At 34.0% G+C, this 21,105-nt stretch overlaps 1 protein-coding gene across 1 annotated transcript; it reads right to left on the reverse strand.

Moving 5' to 3' along the window:
• Window positions 1-19,524: 19,524 nt before the first annotated feature.
• LOC127083757 (auxin-responsive protein IAA29) lies at window positions 19,525-20,727 on the reverse strand. Its single transcript, XM_051024090.1, has 2 exons — window positions 20,064-20,727; window positions 19,525-19,885 (listed from the first exon to the last, which is right to left on the reverse strand). The coding sequence occupies exons 1-2, from the start codon at window positions 20,429-20,431 to the stop codon at window positions 19,726-19,728; spliced, it is 528 nt and encodes a 175-aa protein (XP_050880047.1). The 5' UTR covers window positions 20,432-20,727; the 3' UTR covers window positions 19,525-19,725.
• Between the last annotated feature and the right edge of the window lie 378 nt (window positions 20,728-21,105).

Below are 21,105 nucleotides of genomic sequence, written 5' to 3' on the forward strand. Positions count from 1 at the left end.
AACTCAAAGCCTGTAGGTAAGAGTTGTTTGTTCTTGAATGAAGCTGTGAAGCATGTTCAAGTTGTTTAACATTACATTGTATTTGTAGTGATAGGAATGGAAACTGGAGGTTTCTATCTCGGAGTTCCTAGGTATAGATTGCATTGGGTAGGGATTAAGTGAAGAGTTGTAAACGGGGGAGTTTAACTCTGAATTAATACCGCTGATAGTGGATCTTCTTCCTGGATTGTTATGCCCCCAGAGTAGGTGATGTTGCACCGAACTGGGTTAACAATTTCCTGTGTTTGTTTACCTTCTGCATGTTATAATCCTGTCTGCCATAACTCAGCTTGTATTTCAGTCTGCTTATCAAGATAATAACAGACCTGATACATAGCCTTCTGTTTGAATGTCAATCAGAATGTTTTGACATTCATCATTAACAACATATACTGAATAATAGGCAGGTTGGTCTTTCTGCTTCAGTTCAGTATTTATTTCAGTCTGGTTATCAAGAGGATAACAGACCTAGGCAAAGGATCATTGTGAAACTGTCAAACTGGATGTCTTGACAGTCAGTCATGTATGCTGATACTGAAGTAGAGACTGGTTAGTCTTTTGCAGTACAAAAAATTTAGCACAGTCGGTTTTCAGGGACATAACTGATTCAGCATGAGATTTATGTTCTGGTTATCAAACTGAATGTTGTAACATTCATTCTTGACAGCATGTGCTGAATTGTAGGATGATTAGTTTTTCTGTTTCAGTAATTTTCTCAGGCTAAAATCCAGGAAACTAACAACTGAACTACATGTAATGAACCTAACAAATAGCCTATTTGTTAGCACCCTAATAAGTGGAAATTAGATAAACTTGTTCAACCTTAATTTTAGGAAATACAAGTACAAGGACAACCAACTGGAATAATGTAACAGATGATGTTCAAATCACTATTGAGACCTCTTGATGATAACTGTGTAGGAAAATAACAGAAGTTAGAGCTATGGTTGATCTCTACTGAGTTTTTCTACCAGATGCACAGAACTAGGTGTTCCTCCATTCTAGAGTGACATAGAAGCAGATGTCGTGATATCTGTGTACATGTGTATATTAGTACAGGGTTTAAATTGTATAACTGTCTTGCTGTATTAGTGACAATGTTGGATCAGATGTCATGACTTGGAGTAGAACATCTGAATTCTGACTATGCTAGAATTTCAAATGGTATCAGAGCAGGCATCCTGTTCTGTTTCTGGATGAGATCCATGGGTGATAATTTCTGGTTTCTTGCAAGGAGTTATGCTAGTACTGATGTTGGAACCTGTGGAAGGTTCTGTGATTTACCTGAATGGTTCCTTGAAGTAGGTGGATGGACTATTCATGACAGGGACTGTGTGTACCTGTCTCTGGAGGTTGGCAATTGGCCTTTGTGTGGGACACCTGTGCTAGTATTGAATCATATTCAAACTTGGTATGTTCTTGGAGGCTGATCCTGTGAAGTGTGTGTTCATAGGTTGAGTTGTATTATGATTTCCGCTACATAATACCTGGCAAAACTCAAACTCTGATGTAGTTTCCCCTCATGTGGATAAAAGGCTGTTGTATTCAAGATTTCATCATACTCTACTGAAGATGTCAAAGACACTTGAGTCTCCTCAAGTCCACTCATCATGACGTTCTCACTTCAGGATGGTAAGAATCACCTGATCACTGATTTTGTTACTCTCTTGGGTAGTGTATATGAAGACCTTGAAGATTTTCAAGGAGGGTTTGTTCCAAGGAGGTGGAACTAATGTTCTATGCGATGTTAGAACATGTTGTTCAACAAGTATGCATCTACTGGTTGGAGAGCAGATGTTTTAGGTGTCAAACAAAGGGATACTTGTGTTTAGAACCTACTCCTGACCTGGAAGAGGAGACATCTGTGGGTATAAAGTTGACAAGGGTAGGGTCAACTGTGTGTGTGCTCAAGAAGGTGATTTTTAGATGTCTGATCTCTAGAAGTGAAGCTGGTTGAGATGTGACATGGTGCAATTTCCTGTTGTTTGTCTTATTCCGGTAGATTGATCAGGGTTGGATAGTTGTTCCCTGAAGTACTACGTTGTGTTGGAAGACAAGTCCCCTGGATGTTAGAAGTCAATAATGGGGTAACCTGATTGCTATTTCATCTAAGAGGTTTGGGACCATGAATCTTGTTATTCAAACACCATGCTCTGAAGTGGCAGTTCTTTCAAGGAGTGAGAATATGAAGATTCAGTGGTTGGTTGAGGTAGTATGCTCTGGCAATGCATATCTACTATTAACTGGTGTTGTTTTGTTGTCACTAGTACTTATGGTCAGCTGGAGTCTAATTGGTGTGATTGAAGTATGTATAGGTATAACTCATAGAGTTAGTTGCCACTGGTAGGGATGATGTATGTCATGTTGAGACATTTGTGTACAATGCATGGATATTGGTGTGGAGTTTCCATGATTGTTAATTTGAGGGGGAGTTTTGGTTAACCTCCTCACGTTTGGTCAGCCTAGGGTCTGGTTGGCTGTTGACCTGTGTCACATGGGTTCTGGTTGTTGTGTGACACATTTGCAAGGAAGGATTCATCTCTCTCATTCCTAAGGGTGAATCTAATCTGGAAAGATTCTCAAAACTATTGAGGTGCTTGCAAGCAAAAGATGCTGACACAAGAAGAGTATTTTCAAAGTATTCGTGTGGTGGAAGCATCTGAAAGGATAATTGGGAAGGGATTTAAGATCAATGTCTACTTGTGCGAAGTTCAAGTATTTAATTGATTATCCTTGGATCTCAAGACAATTGATGTTCCTAATGAGGTTGGAACATCTCTTCTTCAAGACCCTATGCAGAATCACAGGAAGGATAGTACATTGGTTTATGATCTATCTCTTTGGTGGCAGCAAAAGCATATGATCTCTGAAAAGGTTTCCTGGTGAGAAACATGTTCATCCTTGGTGTGTTCAAGAAGAAGAAGACATCATAGTCTTGATGGTGGTTACTTGGATCAGTTTATCTCTGATCTAAGTAAGGAAGTGCATTGGCTAATGCACACTATGGAGTTAAGAACAAGTGGCAGCATTCTTAACATCATGGAAACAACCTTGCTTTAGGAAGTGGAATCCTTGGTATAGCTGAAGGGTTAGTCTCTAACTGGTCCTTCTGAAGACTCATGCATCAGAGTGTCTGATATCTTTGGAGAAGAAGCAGGGATTCATCAAGCTGTGAGCTTGGATGACTTAACTGCAAACCTGCAGGATGGAGGTTGTTTACTCAAACTTGGTTCCACAATCAAGTCTATGAGAGCATTGAACTCTTGTTCTATGTAGGGAGAAAGTTCTTTCAAGTGGCAGAAGAAGGAGCTGAATTCAACAGCTAAATGTTAAAACACAATATTGTGACATTTGGTTCAACATCAGAATCTTAGTTGGTGAAGTGGCACATCAACTTAAGATAGAAGGGTCTACAGAGTGTAGATTGGGTACTTCAAGAAGATCGTTCTCATTGCAGTTCTTTGGAGTTGCTGGATGGAGAAGATGTTACATGTTCATGTCTTAGAGAATCTAAGTTTCGTTTAACATGTAGCTTGAAGTTCAAGTCTCACTTGGAAGGCCAGAATATCTTTGGGAGAAGTCTGATAAACTTGGAGAGGTCAAAAAGTGGCATTTGACTTTTTCATATGAGGATTCATGAAGGAGGTAATCAACCAGTGACATTTGGTCTATCTCAGAAGTGAGTTCGAAGAATCAAGATAATCAACATATGGCAACTGATTATTCTTGAGGAAAGTCTGAGACAAATTACATTTGAGCAGAAAAGTAGTAAGTTGAAGACAATAGGAGGTGTTTTCTATTCATCTCTTGGAGCTTGTGGTAGGAGTTCTGAGCTATCTATGGAAGATTATCTCTTGTAATGGGATGAGAATGTATATGTCCCAATGTGTGTCTGGTTTCTTTTGGATCAAGCTGGTGACTCAGTGATATCTGAAGATTATCAGATGGTGTCCTTTGTTATGTTGTGAAGGATGTCCTAACTTATGTTAGAACATTTTGTGAAGTGGTTTTCTGTTCTGGTTAGAAGAGAGATTGACACAGAGTGTGGATGTGTTCAGCCAAGAGGGTTGAACAGAGGGTGTGCTCTTGAAGACATGAAGATGCGTCTTATGTTCTCCATTCATCAAGTAGTCTGAGTTCTCTTTGAATCAGGAAGTATGTGCAGGTCCAACTTTGGGGTGTTGGATATGTTAATGTGTGATCTCCAAGTTTCAAGAGGAGAGTTGGTTGTTCATGACAGGGGGAGTTCTGTCTTTGCTCTGCAAGTAATCATCAAGCTTGTGGTCTATGAGTTCTCAGATAACAAGGTATGGCACCTTGTTAGTTATTGGGATGATGTGGTGTGTGTCAAGGCTGAGTGAGCAGAAGAATGTCTGACCAGATGTCATGACATTACCTTGGACAATGCTGTTATTTCCTTCTGAATCTTAAAGTCATGAGGAAATATGGATGTGGTGTGTCTAATTATGATAAATTAGAATAAGCCTGATTGTTACAGTTGTGTGATACAGGGGGAGTAACCATCTACTGGTGTTTGTGATTTTGGCTTTAGTGGTGCCAGATGTCAAGTTTCTACTGGAGGTACGAAAGTGGTCTTAGGAAATGTTGATAGGAAGAATACTTGAAGAATGCAGGCAAAAGCCACGTTGAATGTTAAGACATCGCGTGCAACGTGTCTGACTGCATATAGGGAATAGTCTCCATGCACTGGAACTGTTGTTTTGGAAAAGAAACAGTCAAGAGCTATAAAAGGTATTCAAAGATAGTCTGAGATTTTGTTGGTGATTCTCTGACTGTTTCTCAGCAAATATTAATGAATCTTGACCAAGCATTTATTCCTACCGTTAATTCCTAAGCACGGGCTGGACTATTTAAAGGATGTAATAGCACTCTTCTTCTCACAAGAGAAACACTCCATTCCCTCTAAACCATGGGGTATGTTAAGGTTTGGGCAAACTGCGCCTAGATCTGGTTTTGTGAGGGGTTCATTTACAAATGTTCAGCTAAAAAGGGGGAGAGAAATATAGTCCTGAGAATGTACCAGAAGCAAGTAAAATGTGGTAGCAAGCAGAAGTTGGCTTCAGGCACAGAAGTCACTAACTGGGCATATCACTTGTGTCTTGTGATCTGAGTTAAGAGGACAGTTGTGTCTTGTGATCTGAGTTACATTATCTATGTACTCAGCATTACATATTCTTCAAGAAGCTCTACCGTTGAGGGGAAGGGTTCTGATGCAACTGATTCTTATACCTCTACTTCCTCATGTACACCAACTTTGGTGTTTGTGGTGGTGGAGATAATGACAGAGGCTTATTTGTTTTAGCTAAAATTTGCCAAAGGGGGAGATTGTTAATACCTTAGGATTGGCATTAATTTTGTAAAACGAATAATGTAATCATCTCTGTTGTTTTAATATGTTGGGTTGAAGAAGTTCAACATCTGGACCAACATGTCATGTACGATGTCACGACATCATGCCTGTGACATCGTACATGTGTAGAAAACTGAATTAATTAATTTAGTATATATTCTGGGATTAGTGAGGATATTTGGTGAATATCCTAACTCCCATGTGGAGGTCTTAAAGACTCAATCAGAATATATAGGCTCTAAAGATGGAGATATATATGGAGAGATTTTAGGAACTAAAAGATTGAAGACCTTATTTGTAGCAGAAATTTTCTGCTGAATTTGTAACAGCAAAGAAGAAGTTTGCTGCGATTTCTGAAGGCCCAAATCCAGTTGGGTGATTAGGTTATAAATAGCATATTGTAACCTAGTTTTTGTAAGCCTCATAGATTGAAAAATTAGGGGTGTGTGTGAGGTAAACCTCCCAACCTTTGGGAAGGTTACCATGTGTTTCTCAGTGTTCAAAGCTGAGAGTATTTGTAACTCAAAGCCTGTAGGTAAGAGTTATTTGTTCTTGAATGAAGCTGTGAAGCATGTTCAAGTTGTTTAACATTACATTGTATTTGTAGTGATAGGAATGGAAACTGGAGGTTTCTATCTAGGAGTTCCTAGGTATAGATTGCATTGGGTAGGGATTAAGTGAAGAGTTGTAAACGGGGGAGTTTAACTCTGAATTAATACTGCTGATAGTGGATCTTCTTCCTGGCTTGGTATGCCCCCAGAGTAGGTGATGTTGCACCGAACTGGGTTAACAATTTCCTGTGTTTGTTTACCTTCTGCATGTTATAATCCTGTCTGCCATAACTCAGCTTGTATTTTAGTCTGCTTATCAAGATAATAACAGACCTGATACATAGCCTTCTGTTTGAATGTCAATCAGAATGTTTTGACATTCATCATTAACAACATATACTGAATAATAGGCAGGTTGGTCTTTCTGCTTCAGTTCAGTATTTATTTCAGTCTGGTTATCAAGAGGATAACAGACCTAGGCAAAGGATCATTGTGAAACTGTCAAACTGGATGTCTTGACAGTCAGTCATGTATGTTGATACTGAAGTAGAGAGTGGTTAGTCTTTTGCAGTACAGCAAATTTAGCACATTCGGTTTTTAGGGACATAACTGAATCAGCATGAGATTTATGTTCTGGTTGTCAAACTGAATGTTATAACATTCATTCTTGACAGCATGTGCTGAATTGTAGGATGATTAGTTTTTCTGTTTCAGTAATTTTCTCAGGCTAAAATCCAGGAAACTAACAATTGAACTACATGTAATGAACCTAACAAATAGCCTATTTGTTAGCACCCTAATAAGTGGAAATTAGATTAACTTGTTCAACCTTTATTTTAGGAAATACAAGTACAAGGCCAGCCAACTGGAATAATGTAACAGATGATGTTCAAATCACTATTGAGACATCTTGCTGATAACTGTGTAGGAAAATAACATAAGTTAGAGCTATGGTTGATCTCTACTGAGTTTTTCTACCAGATGCACAAAACTAGGTGTTCCTCCATTCTAGAGTGACATAGAAGCAGATGTCGTGACATCTGTGTACATGTGTATATTAGTACAGGGTTTAAATTGTATAACTGTCTTGCTGTATTAGTGACAATGTTGGATCAGATGTCATGACTTGGAGTAGAACATCTGAATTCTGACTATGCCAGAATTTCAACGTGGGCTTCGCCTAGCGAGCATGACAGTTCAAGAAATTCCTCTGAGCGTAGGTGATTCTGGTGGCTTTTCTTGGGACTCGCTAGGCGACTCATTCTGCTCGCCTAGCGAGCATGACAGCTCATGAACAAACTTTTGCTCCTTCAAGATTAACGTTTTGACTGACGAATAGACCCCATTTGAACCAGTTGGAAGTATCTCAAGCCATTCCCTTGTGTTGACTGATCATCTAAATAGAACCCACAAAGTGTCTTGGATGATACTCAAGCTTCAAACAAAAGATGTTAGTGACACATTTTTGTGCTTTTGGTTAGGAAACAAAAGTAAGAGAAACAATGATGTATAATTCAAGCATGCTTGGTGATCTCAAACCAATCACAAGGAGTCCCACCCAAAGGCAAAGGGAACCAAGATGCTAAAGATCCTTGAGGCAATGCAAATGCAATGTTATGATGCCATGAGGGATCTTAGGGTCAAAACTGGGGTCTTACAACAGGTAAGGGGGTTGGTTACACAGAGGGAAGGTGTTAGAACCCAAAGTGTCATAGGTACTCCTAGGAAGTCCTTTTTGTGTGCATATATATTTTGTACAAAGTGATGTTTACAAACAAATAGAATGGGGGACGAGAAAAGAATTCATTAATTATATTTTTGTGTTTGGCAAGACCTTCGATCTTGTGCCTACGTACCAAAATAAAAATGAGGGATCAAAACCTCGTAGTTCGTGATACAAATTTCAAAGTGGATGCATTGCTTTTAACAAAAATTAAGTTTGAAAGGCACAAAGGCCTAAAAATGGTTTGAATGAGTTAGTTCTTTTTGGCTTTTTGAAAATTTAAGTCAAGTATAGTTAAGTATATTTACACGTTTGATTTAGAAAAAAAGTTTAAAAATGCAATGGCATAAGGCCAAAGATTCTATCTTTTTGCAAAGTGGTCAAAGTTTAGAACAAAATAAGTTCAATCAAAGAAGGTTTTGAAAAAGGAGGGAGATATTTTGAAATTAAAGAAATGGAGAGAAGATGAAGAGACTAATCCTATGTACAAAAGTAAAAGTTTAGAGTTGAAAAGATCTGACCAATTGGGTAGCAATCCAATAGACAAGAATGTCAATAGAAACCTAGAATTCCCTTGGACTTTTAGAATCAAACATTACACAAATGCACAATTATATCAATCTTGAAGAGCAAGGCATCAAATAAAGATGACTATATCCAAGCTTATCCATTCCATGATCTTCTTCAAGGTAGCTCATATAACATATGAATTACACAAGTCACAAGTTCAAAATAACAGCTTCACAATAATCATGTTGCAGATGAACTTAGAGAGATCTTGAATGATGTATCATATGAAGTTGGCATTGGCCAAGTCCTTTAGCAGAGGAATGTTGCCTAAATTCAAAGTCCATTTGTCCAAGATAAAGCCAACAGTCCACACAAAAGTTTTTTAGAGTTTTTGTTATTATTATGTACATTAATGGTCAAAGATCACACAAACAAACAAAGTATACACAAACAAAATATATCACACAATATGGTCCAAATGGACAAAGTGAAAATTGCATTAACATAAACAATTAGAACGATATGAACAATGGCAAATGTATAAAAGCTAGAATTAAATGACATTAAAGTAAATGGCTTGAAATTAAAAGTTAGTAGTTAATAGGTTAGAAGTTAGTATTGTTTTGTTTTTGCTTTTCATTCTTAGACATTCTTTGGAGAACATTCAACCCACTTATCACAAGCATGGATCCTTGAACCAAGACATCTTCCAAAGAAAGGAAAAAAGACAAAGTTTCCATAAAATACCATGAAAAAGGGAGACTTACAATCTCACTAACTAGAATGCTATTCCTTTTATGTCACAAATTTAGCGCTATGTTAAGCAATCGTAATTGGATTTATGTAGAAGTCACAACTATTTGAGGTCGGGCAATAGAATTTTGGTGTTAATGCATGTTAGAGACATAGTATTATGAACTATGCTCATGAAACATACCACACACAAAAAGAATATGCAAAAGGTGTGGCCTAATCTCATTAATACTCATGTTAATTTTTCAATCAACCAGGTTTAGGACTTTGAGATATCTTAGTCCAAATGAGATGAATGCATAAAGAAGGGGAATGAGATGAAGATGTAGGGGAATAAATGCAATCTCAAATTGATCAAGGAAGGACTTTTACCAAATTAATATCATTCATTCATTTTGGGAGATGGAATGTACATTTCATCAATCCCCTAAATCCAATGATATTAATTTGACAAAGTCAAATCAACCTTGACCAAGGCCCAACAACAAGAGTCAAACACCAACAAGTCATCACAATTGGTCAACAAAATTATTTGGCATTTATTCCAATTAAAAATACTAAAATAATGCATTTAAATTAAATATGGTTTGTCAAATTCCTAAAACCTCATCAAAACACCAAATAAATGGCCATGAGATTTATCATAGGTCAAACAAGGTCAAAGGACCTTGGAGAAAAATTTTCAGAATTTTTAAGGACTTAAAAGTATTTTTAAACAATTAAAAACAAATGAAAAATCAATTAAATCATGAAAAATATTAATAATGATCCAAAAAATAATTTTAATTCAAATATGAAAGAGAAAAATATTTGAAATTTTTTGGTGAAGCTCTCATATATTTTGGATTAATATTAAAATTAATATGAATTAATGAAAATCAAAGGAATAAAAATTAAAATAAAAAAATCAAAAAAACCTGGACCACTTGATCTACCTCATTAATTGAGGTGGCAGATCAAGCGGTGAGAAACGCGCGTTCAATGGTTCACGCTAGTCAGCGCGCCACACACTTGGTCATTACAAGCAACGTCCTTGGTTAAATTATTTTGAATCAATCCAATGGCTCTGGACCGTGCCACATCATTGCCGGAGCAAAGCGTCGGTCGTTTTCGTAGACGACCTTGGCTAGAATGGTCCATTCATCACCACATCATAAATGAAAAAGGAGGACGTGATCTAAAAGGAAAAATGGCGTAGATCACGAATATCACCTCAATTTTAACTAACTCCTCACATATAGACAGATATGAGGAGTTGAATTTTGAGGTATGTCAACTAAGTTGCTTCGATTTGACCTCTAAGCAACTCAATCTTCTTGCCTACATTGGTAGGACTTCAGACAACCAAAGAATCAAGAGAATTGAGCAAGATTTAGAGAGAATCGAAGAGATGAAATTTTCTGGAAAATACCTTCAATGTAGGTCTGGATTCAACTGCTCTTGCCTTGACTCGTGCTTGATCTTACTCAGAATGCTTGCAAGAGTAGAATGAAATGCACAAAAGGTCTTGGATCCCTGGAGTTTTGAATCTCAAAATAGTGAGATTCAAACTCAATTTCAAGATGAAATTCTCAGGATTATCCTCTCAAATGGAAGGGTTAGAGGTTTAGGATCAAAGCTGGCACGAATGTATGTTGAATTTTGATGCTAGAGGTCTCTATTTATAGTTGTAGCTCATGATATTTTCACCTTCCAAATCACTTTCCCAACTTGGCAATTGATGATGCATGGGTGCATGGGCGTGTACAGGCCCATGAGATCATTGCTTTAGGTCCACAAATGAGTGTAAGAGAGTCTGAAATTAACTTGGATTGCAAGGCAAGTGTGTGTGTGTGAAGATTTGAAGTTTGATCTTTGCCAAATGATGATACCATGTTCATGCTATGTGCAACCTTAGCAATTCTTATCCAAAATGGATGGACTTGGACTTTTTAGAAATGTTAGATTAAGAGGAACAACTTTCATGTTCAACATTTTTCTATTTGAAGCTTGTATCATGATGAATTTTAAGGTGGAAGTTTGGAAATTTCAACATGTTGAAATTTTTTCTAAGTGTCAAGTCATATATCTCAATATTCCACCTTGCTTAACTTTTTATGTGAGCTTCAAATGAGAAAAATGTATTCATCAAAGTTGTATATCTTTCAAAGACCTTAAAAATTGTCACCAATTTCATGTCATTTGGATTTAGAATGATAAATTTATGCATTTTTGAAGTTTGGAAAAATCACTTGTTCAATGGTATAGGTCAAAAGTGACCTATAATGTAACCTCATATCACATGCTCAAAAAAGTTGAATTATATATCACTTCAAACATAAAAGTTGAAGTAGGCATCTTGAATTTGATTGTGCAACTTGGAAATATTTCATATCATAAAAATTGAGCAAGTTATGGCCTTGGGAAGTTGACTTTCAAATTAGGGTTTAGACAAAATGACCTATAATGTTTCAACCTAGAAAATGATTTTCCAAGCCAAACTAGATTTAGGTATCAACATGAAAGTTGTTTTTAATGTCATTTAGAGTAACTTTGCGCTTGGAATTATTTTCATATGGTGAAAATTGTAGGAGATAGGGTCTAGGGAGACCCAGTTTTGATCAGATGAATTCATCTGGCCAACCACCATCAACCAACTTGCTAACCTTCAATTCTCTTGACTTCATAGGCTCATGGTATATAATATATGCATAAGATGATGAATTTTGAAGTGTCCCTTGAGAATTTTGATCAATTGGTGAGATAGCTTGTTGGAAAAGTTACTCAAGATACCTAGACAAACTAAGGTTTCCAAGGCAAATTACCCTCAAACTCTTGAAGAAAACTTGATCAATATAACATGTAGAAATCAATGGAACTCATATATGATGCTCATAACCATTCTTCCATCAATTCATGGTTGTGCTCTTTGTCATGAGGGTCTCAAACCCTAGATATTAACTTGATAGATCAATGGAGATCATGCCCTATCTACAAAAGAGTTAGGCAAATGCAAAGGCATATTTTTGGTATTTTGGTTAGTAAAATGATAAAATACAAGTATGATACAATCACAAAGTGCTTGGTGATCTCTCCCAAAATAAACCCAATGAAAGAGGGGTAAGGAGGATGCCAAGGTATGATCCCAATGCTAATGCTTATGATCAAATTGCATGAGGGATCTTAGGGTCAAAATTGGGGTCTTACAGATGCTCATAAAAATTCGTGGATCAATTCATGGCTATGCTCTTTGTCATGAGGGTCTCAAACCCTAGATATGAACTTGATAGATCGATGGTGATCATGCCCTACCTACAAAAGAGTTAGGCAAATACAAAGACATATTTTTTGTATTTTGGTTAGTAAAATGATAAAATACAAGTATGATACAATCACATAGTGCTTGGTGATCTCTCCCAAAATAAACCCAATGAAAGAGGGGTAAGGAGGATGCCAAGGTATGATCCCAATGCTAATGCTTATGATTAAATTTTATGAGGGATCTTAGGGTTAAAATTATGATCTTACAGCCATGATAAAAGTAACACATATTTTTGTTTTGATTCATTTTTAAGGGAAATACATTTTGTCATTTTAAGGAGAAAACTGAACTAGTCACCCACAAGTATGAGAACTTTGCATCATCATGAGAAGGGCTCCAACTTGGATAAAATCAATAAGTATGCCACTAGCTCTCACGGATGGAAAATAATTATCATCAATGCTATAGGGATAGGAGAATTATATCTCAACTATGGAAATGACTCATGTCTAAACTTTGAGAAAATGTTTTAAAAGGAAAAGTGCACAAAGGGCACACCATGATTTGAATGAGTTATGCACTTTTTAGTCTTTTGAAATTAGTCTTAATATGCTTAAGATGGATTAGCATTTATTAAGAAAAGGTTTTGAAAATCACTTAACAAAAGTCAAGGTTTTGAAAAGCGGGAGAAGATATGAAAATTAAAGAAGGGGAGGAGGAGAAGAGACTATCCTAGAGCATAAAGTAAAATCTAGGGAGGAAAGATCTAACCAAGAGATAGCAAGATTTATAACATAAGTCAATAAAGAAAACCCTTATTTGGATTAAACCTCAAGCAAACCAGATAAGCAAAGAATAATCAATGTATCAGATGAAACCAAAATAACCGAACCAAGTCTTCACATAGAAGTCCAAAGTCAAAGGCATTAGATGAATCCCAAGGTCTCAAATCACAACCTCCCAAAGCAAAGGTCAAAGTCCTAGCTCTAAGTCCACAACTTCATAACAATGCTAAGGATAGTAACCTCAAGGCCATAAACCAAGAGAATCAAATTTTTAGGGGTTTTTCTTTATTAATGTTTTCTTACAAGGAATGAAAGAAAAATCCAAATGGACAAAGAACAAGTAACATAATCACAAACAATATGATACGAGATGCTAAATATAAAGTATAAAGTAAATGGCATAAAATAAAGAGTATAAAGTAAATGACATTGAAGTAAAAGTTAATATAATAAAATGTTAGTAATAATAAATGAAAGTTGGCTTGGTCATTCTTTGTAAAACACTCAACTATTCACCCACAAGCATGAAAACATGAACCCATACATCATTAGGAAAAAGACTTCAACTTGGATAAAATCAACAAGTATGCCACTAGCTCTCATTAATGAAAATGGAGCAATATTTTCACACAATACCATGAGGAGTAGGTGACTTAAAATCTCACTTATAAAAATGCCTTTGTTTTCGGGACAAATTTAGCGCTATATTAAGCAATCGTAATTGGACTTATGTAGAAGTCACAATCATGTAAGGCTAGTCAATAATAATGTTAGTGTTAATACATGCTAGAGAAATGATATGTAAATCATTCTCCTAAAGTCATGCCACACAAAAATAAAAAAAAGAAATGATCAAGCATAAAGGATAGAAGGATGGTCCATTACTTTAATCCATACTTCATGACACTTCAGACAAACTTATGCATCAATCCAAAGTACCTTAAATGATCCATGATCAATAAGGAGGTAGATTTGAAATGATGAAAGTTCATCCAGTATCAATCCACACATCATGAAAAAAATGGACACAAGCTACCCAATTGATCAAAGGGAAAAAGAAAGAGATGAAGAAGAAGGGGACAAGAGAAGTTACACCCAAATTGGACCAAAGGTTTGATCAAGTCATCATCAAATTCAATCATCCATTTTGGTGGATTAGGGTTTTTACCCCATCAACACCCAAAATCCATTGAGTTTGATGAGACTCATGATATAAACCATCATGATCCAAGGACAACAAAAGTTCACAAAGGTCACACAAATATAAATTGCAATTAAATGAAATAAAAATGCACCAAAAGCATTTTTAAATGAATTTTAAAATAGAAATAAAATGAAAAATCCATAAAATCCTTCAAAACACCAAATAAACGGCCAAAGAAATTATGTAAGACTGAAAATAAAATAAGAAGCATGTAATAAAACTTTCAGAATTTAAAAATGCAGAATAGTATTTTTAAACAAATTAAAACAAAGGAGAAATGATAAATTCCATGAAAAATAGAAAATTAGTAAAATAAAATATGAAAAAATAAAAATAAGATGAAGAAAAATAAAAGAGAATTTTAAAAATTATTTTGGGATTTTTTGGATGTAAAATGAATTTTTAAGAATTTTAAAAGAAAAAGAAATTAAAAATAATAAAAGAAAAAGAATTAAAAATCAGAAAAACACAGAGCGTTGGATCACACCTCATTATTAACGTGGTAGATCCAACATTCCTCATATTAGGGTGCACGATGGAATGCAACACAAATAACACACGGGATCCAATTCAAAATGAACCAATGATAACATTTCATATAGGAACAAATTTTGGTCCTAAGAGACCTCATGATGCATATGATATGAATGCAAAAGTTAAAGCCCTGTGGGGAAATATTGCCACAAAGGAATAGAAATCAGAGACCGAAAGTCCATAGGAGTATAGTGCATTCCGTAAGGAAAAATCACTGGGGAGAGACAGACTCTGGGGAATAAAGGAGTTATGCGTAGGCCAGGCTACGACTTAAAACTGCTGGGGGACTCGAGGAATTCCATACAAAAAAATGGAAAAGACTCAGTCGGGGAACAACAACATCTGTAGGGGGTACGAGTAAGTCAGGATGAAACTAAAGTACTTGAATCATGCAGGAAAAATGATTTCACTAAGGAAACACGCACTCAGATCGACTAGGAAAGAAATAAACTTCAACACAGGTGGAGTAGAAATCTATTATCTACTACTTGTTACTGGGTATGGAGATAATAAAGATCTGACAGAGAGGACATCCGTCATTGGTTAGGATGAACATATCAAGGATGACTCGCTGAGAATGGCCAGGAGGGAATATTCATTATCGGTTACTGGGTAAGAATAACCTTGTTGAGGAAAACTGCAGAAAATAGGATTTACAACTACCAGTTACTGGGCAGAAGATCAAAGGTGAGAATATCCGTCATTGGTTAGGATGAGCATATCAAGGATAGACTCAACAGGGAAGAAAATCCGTCATCGGTTAAGATGAATATATCAAGGATAGACTTGCCTGGGATTGTCAAGGAGGATACCTGTCATCGGTTAGGATGAACATATCAAGGATAAACCAACTGAACAAAAAGTAGGAATTACATCTATCGAATACTAGATAGAAGATCATCAAAGAGAAAATCTGTCACCGGTTAAGATGAGCATATTAAGGATAGACCCTGAGAGGGGAGAAAATAGTAGTTGTGGAATTATTACTTGATCTCTTTTCAAGTTTTCTCATGAACTTCCCAAATCTTTTTGCAATAAGCACAATAGAATCAGTTAGGTTATCATCAATGTCTTCTTCTACATGCTTTTCATCATCTTCAACGTCATCTTTGAATGCCATATTGATGTTTCTTTTCTTTGATTTATCATTGATTGTCATTTCAAAGGTGAGTAGTGAGCCGATTATGCCATCAACTTTGATAGTGCTTACCTCTTGTTCTTCTTCAATGGTTGTGACTTTCATATTAAACATCTAGGGAAGATATTTGAGGATTTTTCTAGCCAACTTCTTATATGATATTTTTTCACCAAGGGAAAATGAGCTATTAGCAATGCCACAAAGACGTACATTAAATTCATCAATGGTTTCATCCTCAAATTTTCAAATATTATAGTGAGGAGTTGCATTTTTGACATGGGAACCTTGGATGTACCTTCATGTGAAGTTGAGAGTTTTCCAAGCTTCCTTGGTGTTGTAGCAAGTATTAATAAGCCTAAAAATATTTTTGTCAACTCCATTGTAAATGACATTTAGTGCACGAGAATTACCATGTTCTTATTCATCTTCTTCTTATGACTAGTCACTCCCAGGCTTCAAAGATTATGTGCCATACTTAGTTGTAACCTTTGGAGGTATCCACCCTTTTATGTTTGTTTTTCAAGTTTCATTATCCATAGACTCGAAAGAAAACCATGTGAGCTTCCCAATAATAAGTTGTTTGCTCTGATGCCAATTAAAATTTTGTTCTCTAGATAACAAGATGTCATACATAAGATTGTAACAATGTATATGATAAGTATAATGCATTAATGGAAAAATGAAGGCAATATAGAAAATAACACAGGAATTGGTAGCTCAGTTAGGTGTAAAGTCACCTATGTTTGGAGGGCATTAACCCATTGAAAGGAAATTCACTTTTAGTAGTCATAAGTACAATTTGGTATGATTCGAACTTTCCTAGTTCAATGCCTCTTTTCCTAATACTACCCGTGAGCTTCGATCTAGGACTCCCCCTGAATCTGAGACCCCTTTCACTTTCACTTAATCACTCTCCAAGTGTTTGGACAATTACAACCGATTATGAATGATGGAATAATATTTACAACTCAAATACCTTATTCTCCTAACTTAGAAATAAGATAAATGAATAAAGTATTACACAAAAACAAACAAAAGACTCAAAACAAATTAACACGCCAAGCTTAGTCATGTAAGCTCTAAGCCTTCACAAGGGAGAATGCCCCCTTAAATAGAAACAAATGTCTAAATTTAAATGTTATTAGGGTTTAGGTTTTGAACGCGACTGGACTTTTCAAAACCACAAGAAATCAATCTTTAATAATGTTGATTGTAAAACTTGAATGGTTAAATATTGAACAAATCATAATTCTTTAAATTTAATCTTGCTAAAAGCGATTATAAAAAACATTTTCTTAGTTCGAAAAATGCAAAAACGTCAAATCCTTGATTATGTATATAAAAGAAGACAAATCTTTAAAGTGCAAATTTTTTTCAAATTATCTCACATGCAAAGAAACCCAGAGTAAGACGTCTCATAGAATGAGATACATTATGCTTAATATATTTCTTTCTTACTAAAATGTCTTGATAATATAGAAACAAGACATCTCACATCTTGGAAAAACATTTTGCTTCACATATTACTTATAAAATATTATCAATTATAAGTAATAACAATTAAGTAACTTATAAAATATTATCAATTATAAGTAATAATAATTAAGTAAGGTGTTAGTGGCAAAGATTACAATTCGAGAAATTTATTGCAGTAATAAGTTGTTTAATGATTTTTTTAACTCTATAGGGCCCGTTTGTTTTAACTTTTTTTAAAAATAATTTTTATAGTGTTACATATTTTAGTGTAAAAAAAATTTACAAATAAACTTTTCATAAAAACTTCAAATGAAAATTTGGTTTGAATCTTAAAATGTTATTTTAGGTATTTCATCATTTTATCAAAAACTTTTTTTGGATATCAAATTTTCAAAAAATCACTTAATTTTGAAGCTATTTCAAATAGCTTTTCATAAAAATCATTTTTAAGATACAACTTTTTGAAAAAATTGTGATTTTGACTATGTTTTGATCTTCAATAATGTATATTTATGTTATAGAATGAACAATTCAATCTTTTAATTTATAAAAAATAAATTTAAAAAAACTTATAATATTTTAAAAAACATTTTTGTAGAATCTATTTTCAAAAATATAAAGAAAAAATCCATTTTTTTAAAGATAAAACAAACTGGCCCATAATCTCTTCAAGAAGACGTGTACCTGGGCTTTTGGGTTAAGGGTCTTCTTTTTGTAGTGTTAGTATGTTGAAGATCGAAGCGGTCATCAAAGAATTTTGAAAGGCTTAGTACACAAATGATGCTTTGAAATCAAAGATGGAATAAGAGAGATATTTGATAGATAATGGGTACAACTCTAACTTCATATTTTTCCTTATTTTTTTTAGTAGGTCATAAATTAATCAAGAAAGTTTACCAAAAGAAGGGATATCTTTATTAGTCAATAGGATAGAGTTTGTCAACCTTTAAGGTAAGTCAAATTTCCTTGATACTAAGATGGGTTGATATGAAAGCACTTGGTTTCTTTTCCATTCCTAAAATCAAAAAACACTTGACCAATGAGGTGCTACCTCCAAACCTTTATTGATTCACTTTGAGCCTGCCTAGTTTGATACAATAGAACTTGGGTGAACCAAAAAGTTCCTAAACTTCATGCCACAAATGGAGCTAAATAGGAATGATGGTGTTTTAAAGAGATGAGTCATTGGAAGCAATGCTTAAAGGAAGGGATCAAATTGGAAGTTTGCCATAAATATCACCCAAACATGTGTCAAGCTTGAAACCATGACAATCTACTAAAAATAAATAGACTAATTTCATGACTAAGGACTTCATTCTTTTTTCATAACTTCCCCAAAAAGATACAAACATCTTTCCTTTTATAATTCTCTATCTTTGAACTTTTTGTATATGAAGTAAGTAATTCAATTTTAATAATATGACAATAACTTTTATATTGATCTTAGTTTTATTTATGTATTTTTCTTGTCGGTAGATTTATTTATGTGTTGTTATACATTTGTTTCTTAAATTTTTTTATAAGACGACTTGCTTGAAAATCAATTTTAAGAATATGAATTAGGGTTTCGCAAATTAAATAGGGATCTTTAAATTAATCGATTATTTAAATTATTAATAATATATTTAAATTTGATATTAAAAATAGATTAATTATTAATATGATTTTAATTAAATTTATATTTTAAATATGATTTTAATCAAATCTATTTTTTCTGAATATCCATATCCAAAATAAAAATTAAATTTGTTTATTTTTTTAAAGAAAAAATAATCAAAAAATATTTTTAAAAAACTTTTTTATAAAATAAAAAAAAAGACTTTTTTTTGATAAAAAAAATTCTGAATAAAAAACTATTTTAAAAAAAACTACAAAAAATAAAAAATGCGCCTTTTTTTTTAAAATAAGTTTATTTTTTTGAAAAATAAAAAAAATATTGAAAATATTTTTTTTTAAAATATAAGTAAAAATTAATTCTAATAAAAATAACTTAAATTTTTAAAAAAATTTAAATCAAGATTAATTCTAAATCAGATAGGGATATAACGAGTTAATAACTTTTTTCTAATCATTTTATTTGTAACAATTGATTTTAATAATCAATTATAACATGTGGATTATATATGATTATAGATTGATATGAAAATTAACCATACATCCTTAATTTGAACTTTAAATATGTCCATTTAAAACTAAAAATAATAAATTAAATCATAAATTTATTATCAAAGTCATTGATTAACATTAATAATTTTCAAGATCAATACATACATAAACTGTCTAATTATTTTACTAAACTCATTGTTTATCAAAACATTAACATACTTAAGCAAATAATACCTTTTACTCAACCAAACACAAACAACATGAAAGTACAAATTATAATCTTTGTCATATAGTTTATTCGGAAGTGTGAGTGTATAGTTTGTTCCATCCTCTTTGATTCTCATTACCTTGCATTCTATGATCAATCCTTATTTGGTTAGGATGTTGCTGATGAAGTTCTTTCTTCCTCCATGATTTAATTGGTGGCCATCCTACCAAATGGTTTTCCCCTTCACTAATCATTCATGTACATCATATATATGAGTATAATGTAATGACACCATAAAAAATTAATCAAATTGCGAACTAGTTTTAGGATAAGTTTGGAATCACTCTATATATTTTTTGATAAGTCGTGATTCTGACAAATTCATTGTTATTTAACTAAACACAAAAGTCAAGAATCAACTTACTTGTTTGATATATGAACGTTTTGATTCATCTTTTTACCGCGGTCATCTTCTTCATTTGGTTGTCCATTCCATATTAACAAAGGCAAAGACTTCGAACAATGTCCAAACGACTCTTCGAAGCTACGGTTGTTTTCGACATACTTCTTGTTTTCATAACAACCACCTTGATTAATTAAACCATGGTTGTAATTATGAGGATCAAATCCTTCAATGGAGGTATGAGTTTGTAGAGGCTGACCTAGTTGAATCTCCATGATGCATAAGAAGCTATGATGTGAGGTTATATTATATATGTGTTTGTGTGTGAGTGAAGGATGGGAATGAAAAGGACTAATGTCTTGTTGGGTCGGGAAAAAGAAGAGCAGCATTATATGCTAGTTGAGAAATGAGAGGACCAATGTGTTACAGCCACTTTACTTACTTTCATTTATTGGTCCAACCAATGTGTCCCCACTTATAGATATTCTCTCTTGGTGTAATGTTATAAGGAAGTGTCATATTCATAATCACTATAATTTGGTGAAGATTATGACTCTGAAAATACTTTTGGGATTGGGTTTATTAACATAGGGAGAATCTAATCTTTGAAACAGTATGTTAATTTATGAAAAGATAAAACAAGACACAAATAGATAAGCAGATACAAAGATATAATGTTGTTATTTATGAAATGGAACAATATGTAATTGTGGATGACATGATTGAACATCTACATTTTAAAAAAGGAATCTATTTGTAGCCAAACATTAGTGTCATAATTGTGTGTTGCCAGAGTTACTTGTGTGAATGTGATTCTGTTCAATCATGGAGAAGTTGTGTGAAGAAGCTGTTGAGCACCTAATCACGAAAATTCTGCTTGTGACCATGAAGATGTAATTAAAGAAACTGCTATATAGTAAAATTTATACATTTTGTTTGAGAAAAATGTTTAGTGTCATTTTCTGTTTTTTTTTTCACTTCATAGCATAGTTTGTCTGTTTTAAAGAACTGAATAAATTTTAAAAGTTATACAATAGATAATATATGATTTGAAGATAATATT

This window comes from Lathyrus oleraceus, chromosome 5, assembly GCF_024323335.1.
Source record: "Lathyrus oleraceus cultivar Zhongwan6 chromosome 5, CAAS_Psat_ZW6_1.0, whole genome shotgun sequence".
NCBI lineage: Eukaryota > Viridiplantae > Streptophyta > Magnoliopsida > Fabales > Fabaceae > Lathyrus > Lathyrus oleraceus.

What these genes read in the sequence shown, in the direction of transcription:
- LOC127083757 (XM_051024090.1), bottom strand. Translation starts at nt 20,431, where the DNA reads ATGCTGCTCTTCTTTTTCCCGACCCAACAAGACATTAGTCCTTTTCAT. An exon ending in AACGTTCATATATCAAACAA is followed by an intron (nt 19,886 to 20,063) that starts GTAAGTTGATTC and finishes ATGAATGATTAG; the next exon opens with TGAAGGGGAAAACCATTTGG.